We start from the raw sequence: 12690 nt of genomic DNA, 5'->3' as shown, positions 1-12690 counted from the left end.
CCGCCCCGTCACTCCAGCCGTCTGTCAGCGCCGACGGCCCGGCTGAGTGTCCTTGGGAAAGCCCCCCACCCCCACCCCCCACCCCGATTCACTCAGCAGTCAAGCGCCGGTGACAGGGCAAAAAAACAAACAGACGCTACAGCAGGGCTTTCCGACGCGTTTACACGCACATGCAGAGTCTCAGTTACCCAGCCAATGTGAGCGGGCGTCAGGGCAGGACGAGCGGAAGGAAGGAGCAACAGCTGCTTACAGGGCAAAACACAACAAACGACGCTACAGCCACTTTCGACACGCTCACCGCACAGCAGAAGTCCTCAACGTTACACCAGCAATGTGAGCAGGGCGTCGTAACAGCTGCTCCAGACAGGCGGACGACAGGACAACGGAGCTGTTACAGGCGCTAAACTCTTACAGTCATCACACCCAACAGCAGCACGAACACATACACCCACACAACAACTCCAGTCACTCTTACTACATCCACACCTCACTCCTACCACCTCACTAATCATCACTTTCACACACAGCACCCTCCCCTCAGTCTCTCTCACTGCACACTCTAACACTCACTATCACTTCAAAGCCATTCACATTGAGCACACACACCACGACACCGTCAACACTCACACCACACACCTCTCTCACCACAACACCACACACTCTCCCTCACAACACACTCTCAACACACATCCCCACCACACTCACACACATCAGCCCACACATCACAACAACCACTCCACACACACACAACAAAGCTCGCGGCCAGGGCAGAGACTAACCTGAAGTCCTCCGAGCCCAGCAGCTCGGTGTAGTACATGACCTTGCACTTGTGGGAGGAGACCTGCAGGGTGGCCAGCACGTCGTCCACGCGCGGGAGGTTAGTGGCCGCGCACGCCGGCATGCTGTGGAACTTCCACTGCAGAATGTAGAACCCTGGCCACCGGGTCACATGGGAGCCCTGCAGCCAATGGCAGAGGCGGACAGACGTCAGGTCACAAAGCAGGGCGGGCACACACACAAACACACACACACACACACTTTAAAAGGCTCAGCTTACAAAATACAGCCCAGAAGAGGACAAGGTCTGCTCAGACAGTAATATAATCTCTCAGCACTCAGCAGAACAGTGGGAAAGGGCTTGTGATCTACTCGGGTTTTTAAATATAACCCATCACAGTGAGAAGGGGCTTGTGATCTACTCGGGTTTTTAAATATAACCCATCACAGTGAGAAGGGGCTTGTGATTCTCGGGTTTTAATATACCCACGTGAGAAAGAGCTGATCTACTCGGGTTTTTAAATATAACCCATCACAGTGAGAAGGGGCTTGTGATCTACTCGGGTTTTTAAATATAACCCGTCACAGTGAGAAGGGGCTTGTGATCTACTCTGGTTCTTAAATATAACCCGTCACAGTGAGAAGGGGCTTGTGATCTACTCGGGTTTTTAAATATAACCCATCACAGTGAGAAGGGGCTTGTGATCTACTCGGGTTTTTAAACATGACCCGTCACAGTGGGAAAATGCTTGTGATCTACTCGGGTTTTTAAATATAACCCGTCACAGTGAGAAGGGGCTTGTGATCTACTCGGGTTTTTAAATATGATCAGTCACAGTGGGAAAGAGCTTGTGATCTACTCGGGTTTTTAAATGTAACCCGTCACAGTGGGAAAGGGCTTGTGATCTACTCGGGTTTTTAAATATAACCCGTCACAGTAAGAAACAGCTTGTGATCTACTCGGGTTTTTAAATATAACCCGTCACAGTAAGAAACAGCTTGTGATCTACTCGGGTTTTTAAATATAACCCGTCACAGTAAGAAACAGCTTGTGATCTACTCGGGTTTTTAAATATAACCCGTCACAGTAAGAAACAGCTTGTGATCTACTCGGGTTTTTAAATATGATCAGTCACAGAAGAACAGTGAGAAAGAGCTTGTGATCTACTCGGGTTTTTAAATATAACCCGTCACAGTGAGAAAGGGCTTGTGATCTACTCAGGTTTTTAAATATAACCCGTCACAGTGAGAAAGGGCTTGTGATCTACTCGGGTTTTTAAACATAACCCGTCACAGTGAGAAAGGGTTCGAGATCTACTCGGGTTTTTAAATATAACCCGTCACAGTGAGAAAGGGCTTGTGATCTACTCGGGTTTTTAAATATAACCCGTCACAGTGAGAAAGGGCTTGTGATCTACTCGGGTTTTTAAATATAACCCGTCACAGTGAGAAAGGGCTTGTGATCTACTCAGGTTTTTAAATATGATCAGTCACAGCAGAACAGTGAGAAAGGGCTTGTGATCTACTCGGGTTTTTAAATATGACCCGTCACAGTGAGAAAGGGCTTGTGATCTACTCGGGTTTTTAAATATAACCCGTCACAGTGAGAAAGGGCTTGTGATCTACTCGGGTTTTTAAATATGATCAGTCACAGTGAGAAAGGGCTTGTGATCTACTCAGGTTTTTAAATATGATCAGTCACAGTGAGAAAGGGCTTGTGATCTACTCAGGTTTTTAAATACAACCCGTCACAGTGAGAAAGGGCTTGTGATCTACTCGGGTTTTTAAATATAACCCGTCACAGTGAGAAAGGGCCTGTGATCTACTCGGGTTTTTAAATATAACCCGTCCCACAGTGAGAAGGGGCTCGGGTTCGGGTTGGGGCGGAGCTGCAGCCTCTCTCACCTGCACGCTCTCCCCTTCCTTGCAGGTGAGGGGCGACTCCACCATGCTGTAGTCCAGCCCCAGCATCCAGGACTTGTCGATGAGCTGCACGTTGTTCCCCCCCGGGGAGGTGATGCCGTGCGCCCCCAGCGTGTCCTTCTTGGGGGGCTGGGGCGCCCGCTTCGAGTGGAAGATGTTGAAGATGATGTCGCCCTTGCACACGTCGAAGTCCCAGGTGATGACGGAGGAGGCGTCGATGATCTCGATCAGCAGCTGTTGATGGAGAGCGAGGGGCGGGGTTAGGAGTGTACTGAGGCATGCTGGGACGAAACAAAACACAAACACACAGACACACACGCGCACACACACACAGACACACACGGGTGCACACACACATGCGCACACTCACACACACACGCGCACACACATACACACACACAGGCACACGCACACACACATGCACACACACACAGACGCACGCGCACACACACACATGCGCACACACGCACGCACACACACACACACACACACTGTGTGGCCTCTGCACGCTCGACTACACACATTTAAAGCTCCCGAAAAAATACATAAATAACATTTTATACTACTTAATCCAACACGTTTCTCCCCCGCTGTTCTGGGAAATACATTTGTCAGTGTTCCCCTGCAGCCAGTGACTCAGATGAAGCACCAGCTGCTCATAATTGGTTTCGGCTGGAATGAGCTGGCGTTGCCATCTCCAATTATCTGCAGCGTTATCTAAAGGTGGACTTTCGCAATCACAGGTGCTCAGTCAGCACTACTCTTAACCTTCCAAAGCTTATACTTATCACGCCGGTGATTGTGAAATTACAGTTTACATAACGTTCAGCATATCGTTGGACACCGTAGGTGACGTTCAGAGAAAATCGCCCTCTGATCTCATTCTGGCTCTCCCCGGTGTTTCCGGGCCATCTTGATTCAAGGACTGCAAAGTACAGTGCTGCTGAACAGGAAGTGAAACCCCGCTGGGCGCCTTCAGACTCCAGCGAATGATCTTAGTCTGCAGTTCGCTTTCGGCACTACACACAAAAAGCAGAACCAGAACCGTGCCAAGTTGCCATGGAAACAGGACCGCTCCAGCAAATACCGACGAGCGCGGCGCGAAACAGATTCATCACGTTAAGGATAACAAGCGTGGCCTCAAAATACCCGCTGCGCAGTTTAAAAGGCCTCTCCCTGACTCGATGAAAGAAGCACGCGCGCGCTCGGGTGCGAGCGTTAGAGGAGAGAGCACGTCTGCCCCTGCAGCGCTGCACCAAGCTCGGTTATATAACATCAGAGGTGGGAACGCGGCGAAAATCCGGAGGATCAGGTTTTTTTTTTTGTTCAGGGTACGAACAGACGGCAAGCGATACGCGTTTCCTCCCTGGGTCGTTTTAATGGATCGCAGTACAAGCGTCAAAGAGAAAAGTTCAGGATCGGCTACGACGCGGATGAAACTTCGCCGCCACTGAAAACTCTGTGTTATAAAAGGCATCTGAAGCCCTGTTCGCACGGGACTAGTATTACCCGGGGACCTCCAGTAACTTGTAATAATCGCGGAGGGCGTCTGTGATCTTAATCCCGTGCGTAATTTGTAAAGTAAAAATTCCACCGCAAATTTAGCTACCGTATTTCGCCAAACACAGAGGTCGTGTGATAATATTAGTCCCGTGCGAATCGGCATCTCGGTGATTTGGGCTCGTGTTTCACTGTTACGCAGAGCAGAGCCTTGACTTTCTCAGTCATATCCGGGGGGATAACGTCAGTAAAATCGAGTAAAATACGGACTTTGTTTATCCCGTGCGAATGCGCGCCGAACACACGTGGAGGCATTTTTAAATCACGAGGTCCCGGACACTAGTCCGTGCGAATAGGACTTTAGCAGCATTTCCGATCAGAGTAACATCGTGTGCGTCAGGGAGGGCGGGTCGCGAAATCTTCAAAAAAAAAAAATGTTCTGGTGAATTTCAAAAACTTACATAAACAAAAAACGGTCGTTTTTGTGAACTGCCGTTCACAGAAGCCTAAACGCATGTCGTTAAAACGTGCGCTGCTTCATTCAAACCCCGAAAGAAGCTTCTGGACCTTCTGCGGACGCGTCACAGCGACGCCAGCGCCTCGCTCGCCTTCCAGAGGGGCGCGCCACGGGGTTCTGTAAATTTCGAGGGAAATAAGGGACGGGAAGCGCTGATCTAGGACTCCGAGCCTGAATGATCACCAGCGTGTGCAGGGCCCAGGCACCAGAGCTGGAGTTTCACAAGGCTCATGGAACTGCAGGCACGGCTGGCATGCACAGCTCCATCCAGCAGATGGCGCCCTTACCCAGCACATAAAACGAGAGCTTGCGTGAAAGAGCCAGCCCGTGCAGTACCGCTCCTGGCCAGCAGAGGGGGGCGTACCTCGTGCGGGGCTCCCTTGAACACGCTGGCGCTCTGGTAGATGGTCTCGGTCCACAGGCGGACGTCCTCGTTCTCCAGCTCCTCCGCGGTCCGGTACAGGGACTTGGGGACCAGCCCGCCCTCCGGCACCTCACACTGCAAAGGGGGGAGGAGCAGCAGCGCAGAGACACAGCTGATCATCATGCAACAGCGCTGCTCTCCCCCGTGCGGTCAGCCACCTTACACGCGCGTCGAATCAAACTCGTCTCACAGCCCCGTCTGTCCTAGGTGACTTCCGGGGCCACTTAAACTCCAGGACCAAGTCTCCAGGATACGCAAAGCATCCGAATGGAGAGGGCAGAGCCGTTTAGATAATAGCTGTGCAACCGCTTATCACAATGCTCATTACCAACTGAAATGGAAAATAATTAAGAAATAAAACCAAGAGAGTGAAGTTAAAATAATAAAGGGAAGGATTCACGGTTAATTGGCTCTCTAAAGACTAAGAGTTCAGTTGCAATTAACACTTCCGCGCTTCGGAAGCTTCCGGAAGAGAGCTCATCACAGCCCTGTGAGCTTCCCTCTGCTCTCAATCCGGATCACCCGTGGGCAAAGCTACCGCACCGCACGGCCTCTGCCACCGGGCGCCAGCGTGCGGAAGCCCAGGAGGACCATGGGTAAAAAAAGGGGCGTGTCTCCGGCGCGCTCACCATGCAGTCCCCGCCCAGGAAGTCGGGGATGACCTCCTTGTCGATGTAGTCCACCAGCCCCCCGGGCCCTTGGTAGTCGTTCCCGGCGTAGATGAGGAACTTTTTCCGGGTGTTCTCGTCGATGAAGGGGCTGACCTGCAGGCGGAGGGAGGGAGGGAGGGAGGGAGGGAGAGCGAGCGGGCGTGGTCAGCGTGGGGAAGTGCGACTCAGACACAGGAAGCTGACTCAGCCGCGCTGCACTGTAACCACAGCGTACGCTGCGGTCCAGCGCTTCCGCAAAGGGCTCAGCGCCGATGCAGCAGATCATCAGCGTGCGCTAGGGCCTGTGGAGCGAGACTTCGGCTGCAGGTGGGGGCTCAGTTTAAGGCTGGGAGGCAGTCAGGGTGGGACTCAGTTTAGAGGGGGGGCTTAGGGTGGGAGCGTCAGTTGGGCGCTGACAGTCGTTAGGGCAGGGAGGGGCTTTGGGTGGGCACTCAGATGGGCGCTCACCAGGGTCCAGAGCACGGGGAAGACGCGGGGGGCCCTCAGGATGAGCAGCCGCCCCAGCGTTTCGGGGTAGTTGGCCTCCACCACCTCGATGATGCGCAGCAGGGCTTTCACCCCCGGCCTCCACAGGTGCCGCATGTTTAGACCCTCCAGATCCACCAGACACGTCCAGCAGCTGCACAGGAGAGGGAGGAGAGAGGAGAGGAGAGGGAGGAGAGGGAGGGAGGGAGGAGAGAGAGAGGGAGAGGGAGGAGGAGGGAGAGTAGGTGAGGAGGAGTGATGGAGGAAGGTGAGGAGGAGAGGGAGGTGAGGGAGGGAGGTAAGGGAGAGGCAGTGGGAGGAGGGGTGAGGAGGAGGGAGAGAGGAGAGGGAGGTGAGGAGAGGAGGAGGGAGGACAGAGGGAGGAGGAGAGGTGAGGAGAGAGGAGAGAGGAGGGAGGGAGGTGAGGGAGGTGAGGGTGGTGAGGGAGGAGAGGGAGGAAGGTGAGGGAGGAGAGGGAGGGAGGAGAGGACAGGAGAGGTGAGGGAGGAGAGGGAGGGAGGTGAGTATGGAGAAGGAGCACACAGCAGCACTGAACGCTCTCTTCTCATTGGCTATCATTCACAAGCACAGCAGCACTCAGAAACAGGAACCTGCAGCCAGACCAGCGCAAACCGCAGCTTCCTCACTGGCTCAGAGAGAGAGCCGCGGGACCACCTGCCCGTCCGCCTCTCCCTCCCATAGGCTGACGAGTCACCCAAGCCCCGCCCACACCAGAACTTGAGCTCCCCGGCAACGACGGCACGGCTGCGTGACTCTGCTCTCACCTCTGACACACCCCCCCCGGCCCCCCCCACACCCCCCAGAGACAGCATGCCAGCCCTCACGCTTCAAAGCGCCGGTCCGGATAGCGCACATTCCTCCAGATTAAGCGGTCTGGCCCGGCCGTGCTGGAGGGGGGTGCCGGAGCGAACGCGCTCACGAAACACACATCGGCGCCACCGCTTGGGGGGGGGGGGGGGGAGACTCGTACCTGATTGGGCGGCCGAAGACCTTGGTGTTCTCCTCGCAGCGTCTCAGCCCTCCTCGTTGATGGACAGCACCTGCGTGTGAGAGAGGCGACGGGGGGGGGGGGGGGGTTAGGGTTAGCCTGGCCTGCGGCTGGATGAGGAGATCAGGTGAGGTGGGGGGGGGGCGGGGGGGGCGGGGAGAGCGCACGTACGTGTCTGAGCAGGGACTCCTCCCCCAGGGCACGCACCAGCCCCTTGGTGTCCATGTGTCCCAGCCGCAGGATGTAGAGAGGGCGGCCGTCTGCAGACAGAGCACAGGGGTGAGACGCTGCAGACTGAGGAAGACTGAGGAAGACTGAGGAAGACTGAGGAAGACTGAGGAAGACCGTCTGCAGACAGAACACAGGGGTGAGACGCTGCAGACTGAGCAAGACTGAGGAAGACTGAGGAAGACTGTCTGCAGACAGAGCACAGGGGTGAGACGCTGCAGACTGAGGAAGACTGAGGAAGACCGAGGATGACCGAGGAAGACCGAGGAAGACCGTCTGCAGACAGTGTGTGTGCGTGTGCATGGGCATGTTTGTGTGTGAGTGAGTGTGTGCGTGCATGTTTGTGTGTGTGTGCGTGTGTGTGTGTGTGCGTGTTCGTGTGTGCGTGCGCGTGTGTGTGCTTACGTGCGGACAGTAAAAGATCATTAGAGGAACGAAGCACATCCGTGCCACAAACCGTGTTCAGTAATGTTAAGCATACACACAGAAGTGACTAGCTGTGTGGAAACCTGCCGGTGTGTTTACTAAGCAAATACTCAGAAGGGCGTTAACGCGAGTCCTGGGTTTGGGGGAAATATTGACCCTTCAGTTTCAGCGTTCGTTTCCGGGAACTCTCCGGGGGCGGGGCTGGAGGGCTGAGTGCGAGGAGCGCGGTTTGTGACTGAGCGTGACTGAGCCCGAGAAGCGTCGCTTCCTCTCTCACGCTCGCACCGCCAAGCCGCGGCTCGCACCCCCGCCCCCGCACACGCACACGCACACGCAGAGCTGGGGAGGCCTCCCGACACGTCTGCGCAAGAGACGCGAGCCTGCGCAGCTGAGAAAAACAGCCAGCCGCCGCACCCCCACCCCCCCACCACCCTCCCGCGCGTCTCAGACAAAACAAAACTCAGGGCAAGTCTTCACAAGCCCGCGGTCTGCACCCGTCCGCCCAGCACGCAGGTGCCAGGAGAGGGAGAGGGAGGGGGAGGGGGAGGGGGAGGAGCCAGCAGGGCTTTACGAGGTCACCCCAGGTACTCAGGAGAGACGGGGCTGGGGCTGGTGTTGGGGCTGGGGCTGAGGCTGGTGTTTGGGCTGGTGCTGGGGCTGGTGCTGGGGCTGGTGTTGGGGCTGGTGTTGGGGCTGGTGCTGGGGGCTGGTGTTGGGGCTGGGGCGGGGCCAGGGCTGGGGGCTGGTGTTGGGGCTGATGTTGGGGCTGGTGCTGGGTGCTGGGGGCTGGGGCTGGGGCTGGTGTTGGGGCTGGTGTTGGTGCTGGGGCTGGTGTTGGGGCTGGGGGCTGGGGCTGGGGGCCAGGGCTTCAGTAGCGTGTTCCTGTGGCATCCGGCCGTGACCAGAGCATTTGCCTCCCGACTGTCGACAGGAAGGACGGCGTCCGGCGCAGGCCAGCAGGAGGTTGCCGCGGAAGCCCGGTGTCGTTCCGGGCACAGGGGACGCAGACGCAGACGGGCTGTGGTACAGACGCGCCGCAGTGTAAACCACCTCGCGTTCGGGGGAGGAGGTGACAAAATGGCCGCCGCTATTTCCTGGCTCTGAGATCGAAGGCAGCGGGAGGGGGAACTGGGGGGGGGAGGGGAAGGGGATTCTGGGCCACCGCTCTGGCCGCGTGGCGTGAGCGGGGAGTTCAGGGAGCGCTAAGTCCGGCACGCGTCGCGGCTAAGCTCCGGCGAGCGTACCTTTGTCGTGGTGGTGCCAGCCGCCGGTGTAGAAGTCCCCCAGCACCTGCGGGGGGTTCCAGGTCTCCAGCAGGTAGTCCACCTGGTGCTGCTTGCGCCAGGTGAGCGACTGGCACAGGACCTCCCGCGCCTTGTCCATGTTGAAGTCCCGCGCCCGCAGGAAGCGCAGGATGTGCTCGTCCTTGGGGATCTGGGGAGGGGGGGGGGGGGGTCAGCGTGGTTTTGGGGATCTGGGGGAGGGGGGAGGGGGTCAGCGTGGTTTTGGGGCTCTGGGGGGAGGGGGTCAGCGTGGTTTTGGACGGGGGGGGCGTACAGACGGGGGGGGCGGCCGTGGGCCCTCACCTTGCCCTTGTGTGTTTCCTGCAGCCACTGGCGCAGGCGGATCAGACAGCTCTCTTGCAGGGGCGTCAGGTCTCCCAGGTAACGCGAGATGTAGTCAGCGTCCAGTTTATCTGGAACACAGAAACACACACACACACACAGAAACACACATGAATACCTTTCAGTGCCCAGTGGCAGACGCACTGTAACAGCGCTGTGTGCGTGTGCATGTGAGTGTTGTGTGGTTTTGAGTGCTGTGTGGTTGTGAGTGTTGTGTGGTTGTGAGTGCTGTGTGGTTGTGAGTGTTGTGAGTGTTGTGTGGTTGTGAGTGCTGTGTGGTTGTGTGTGCTGTGCGTGTGTGAGTGCTGTGTGGTTGTGAGTGTTGTGTGGTTGTGAGTGTTGTGTGGTTGTGCGTGCTGTGTGGTTGTGAGTGTTGTGTGGTTGTGAGTGTTGTGTGGTTGTGAGTGCTGTGTGTGTGCGTGCTGTGCGTGTGTGTGTGTGTGTGTGTGTGTGTGTGTGTGTGTGTGCGTTTGTGTGTGTGTGTGCGTGTGTGCGTGTGTGTGAGTGCTGTGCGTGAGGGGGCGGAGCTCTCGGGCACACTGACCGTCGGGGGTTCCGGTGACCGGCTCGCTCTGGCCCTCGGGCGGCCCGGCGGCGACGTCCTTGCCGGCCGGTGCGTCTCTGCCGCTGGCCACCGGGATGGCCATGGGGGGGGTGACGGGCAGCTCGGGCCGGGCAGCCACGCTGGGCAGGGCGGGCGAGGCTGGCCCGGGGGCCCAGCGCGGGAGGTGGGTCACCCCCTCCTCGTCCAGCTCCCGCAGATAATACTCAATGATCTCCTTACCCTGGGGGGGGGGGCACAGAGGAGGACTTTACTGAGGGGGGGGGTGAACACGAGCAGCCTGGCTGTTATACAGGACACAGCTGCCTGTGTGTGTTTACACAGAGCGACACAACAGGAACCAGACAGCTCTGTGCACACAATCCAGCACCATGCCCCTGCACAGAGCAGACTACAGGTCACACTCCTCCTCCTCCCGAAACAGAGCAGTACCCCCACCTACCCCCAGGCCTGCAATACGCATTCCCTCCCTCACACCGCGATGTGACCGACCCAGGGGGTGGGCAGAATGACAGGAGGGGGTGGAGTGTTCCTCAGATATTTCACCCCGTGCCTGTCTGTCCCTCTCGCTCACCTTCTTGATGCTGCCGGCGTACTGCTTCATGGCGATCTTCTCCACGGTGCTCTCGAAGCCGAAGAAGGACTTGATGTCCAGGCTGGCGGTCTGCTCGAAACACGTCCAGTCCTCGTTTTCAGGGTGAACCTGCAGCCGCACCCCCAACGAACCCGGACAACGGCACCGTTACTACCATTTAACCCCTGCACCGCCCGCTACTTCACACACGCTACAGATCACCCTGCAGTCACAATGACCCTTCTACAGAAGGATAAGAGAAACCCGTGCTGTCGTTTTGTATTCACACAGCAAAGGAGCCATCGAAGCTACTCTCATGAGTAGGCAAGTCCCTGTTCACCATCCACAGCCCAGTAAAAAAGAAAAACTGATCTGAGATGACTTGGGCACTGATTTCACCATGCTGGTGAAAATGATGAAAGTTTGAGCGACCGCGTCCCTGAAACGGTCATAAAACACACGGAGAACGCCGGACGGCCCCTCTATCACTCCCCCCCCCCCAAACCCTTCCCTCCCCCCCTCTGAAGCACGCTGGTGCCCCCCCCTCCCCCCCTCTGAAGCACAGCGGAGCCCTGCAGCTTTGCAGACCGGTGCCTCAGCCCTGCACACCCGAGTCAGGTTCTCATTTAACAGCCCACTGGTCTGTGCGAGCGGACCGTACGGAGGGGTCTGTGTGGGGCGCTCCGGGGACACACTGAATTATGGGATACGGCGCTCCACTGACTCCATCAACGAGGCATGTTACTGCTACTCAAACCAGAACCCCTCTAAACCCCTTTACCCTTACAGAGGGGAGACCAGCACCCCTCTAAACCCCTTTACCCTTACAGAGGGGAGACCAGCACCCCTCTAAACCCTCCTCCCCCTCCACTATCCCCCTCCGAGCCAGCGGGGGGCGCTCTCACCGAGTAGCAGCACATCTCGTGGATGAAGACGCGGCTGGCGAAGGTCTCGTTGTGCGACTCGATGTGCAGCGTCCGCTCGCGGCGGTTCAGCGAGTTCTTCTGGATGAAGTACACGTAGTCCACCCCGGCGATCTGCGGGCACACACAGGGGGCGCTGTTGAGACGCGGCAGTGCGGCACAACGGGTAAGGAGTCGGTCTCGTAACCTGAGGGTCGCAGGTTCGATTCCCCGGCAGGACACTGCCGTTGCACTTAAGGGTATGTATTTACATTACATTACATTTATTTGGCAGATGCTTTTATCCAAAGCGACGTACAAAAAGTGCATTTCATGGTCATAGACAACTGCTAAACACAGGTTCAGTAAGATACAATACTTATTTTGTACAGCTATTTCTAGCCAAGAACACAGTTCACACAGTGAACACTATTCTGACCTAATATATATACTAACCAGCATTGCTTTTCAGTATATATCCAGCTTTATAAATGGATGCAATGTAAATTCTGTGTTAAAAAAGTTGTGTAAGTCGCTCTGGATCAACGCCTGTAATGTAATATAATGTAACGATACAGAAAACTCACTCACCCTACCCTACAGACCCACACAGGGCATTTAGTGCAGCCCACCTATACATCAACGTCAATCACAACGCTGTTCTGTTAGGAACAAGAGGTCTTGTTGACCTTGGGTCTCGTGTGTATACTGAAATAATGGCTCTGCTTGTTTGGCTGCGTGAGTCTAGCCGGCCTGGGACGCCGCTCACACAGCTCAGCGGTCGGGTTCGAGCCAGATGGGCCACAGCCAAAGCAGAAAAAGATTATTAAAAGGAGCGGGATCGCAACCGTGCCAAGCGTTTTGCTTACTAACGGGAAGCAGAATCACAGCCATGTTCAATTGGATGGCGATGCGATGGTCTGTTTACTAAGCAAACGCTTAAGACTGGCATTTATATAAAAACTTGTTTTAAAGTAAACATTTGCCGATTTGCTTTCGCGGTCGTTTCTTTCCATTACAAGATGCGTGCGACGCCGCGATAGACGAAACCCAAATATTTGCTTTCCTGTTTCCCGCCCCGGACGCA

At 56.2% G+C, this 12690-nt stretch overlaps 1 protein-coding gene across 1 annotated transcript in view; it reads right to left on the bottom strand.

The window, feature by feature from the left end:
- The window catches only part of si:dkey-237i9.1 (SEC14-like protein 1), a 38512-nt gene that overhangs the window by 2733 nt on the left and 23089 nt on the right, over nucleotides 1-12690 (bottom strand). The window contains 13 exon segments of the mRNA XM_064324320.1: nucleotides 780-958; nucleotides 2683-2934; nucleotides 5082-5216; nucleotides 5771-5905; nucleotides 6260-6431; nucleotides 7269-7314; nucleotides 7317-7338; nucleotides 7458-7546; nucleotides 9185-9374; nucleotides 9527-9636; nucleotides 10110-10350; nucleotides 10702-10830; nucleotides 11607-11738. Of these exon segments, the coding sequence (XP_064180390.1) occupies nucleotides 780-958; nucleotides 2683-2934; nucleotides 5082-5216; nucleotides 5771-5905; nucleotides 6260-6431; nucleotides 7269-7314; nucleotides 7317-7338; nucleotides 7458-7546; nucleotides 9185-9374; nucleotides 9527-9636; nucleotides 10110-10350; nucleotides 10702-10830; nucleotides 11607-11738 (1832 nt within the window).

The sequence above is a fragment of the Anguilla rostrata genome, chromosome 2 (assembly GCF_018555375.3).
Source record: "Anguilla rostrata isolate EN2019 chromosome 2, ASM1855537v3, whole genome shotgun sequence".
Lineage (NCBI taxonomy): Eukaryota > Metazoa > Chordata > Actinopteri > Anguilliformes > Anguillidae > Anguilla > Anguilla rostrata.
The sequence above is the reverse complement of the archived record's forward strand: the minus strand, read 5'-3'. Positions and strand labels throughout refer to the sequence as shown.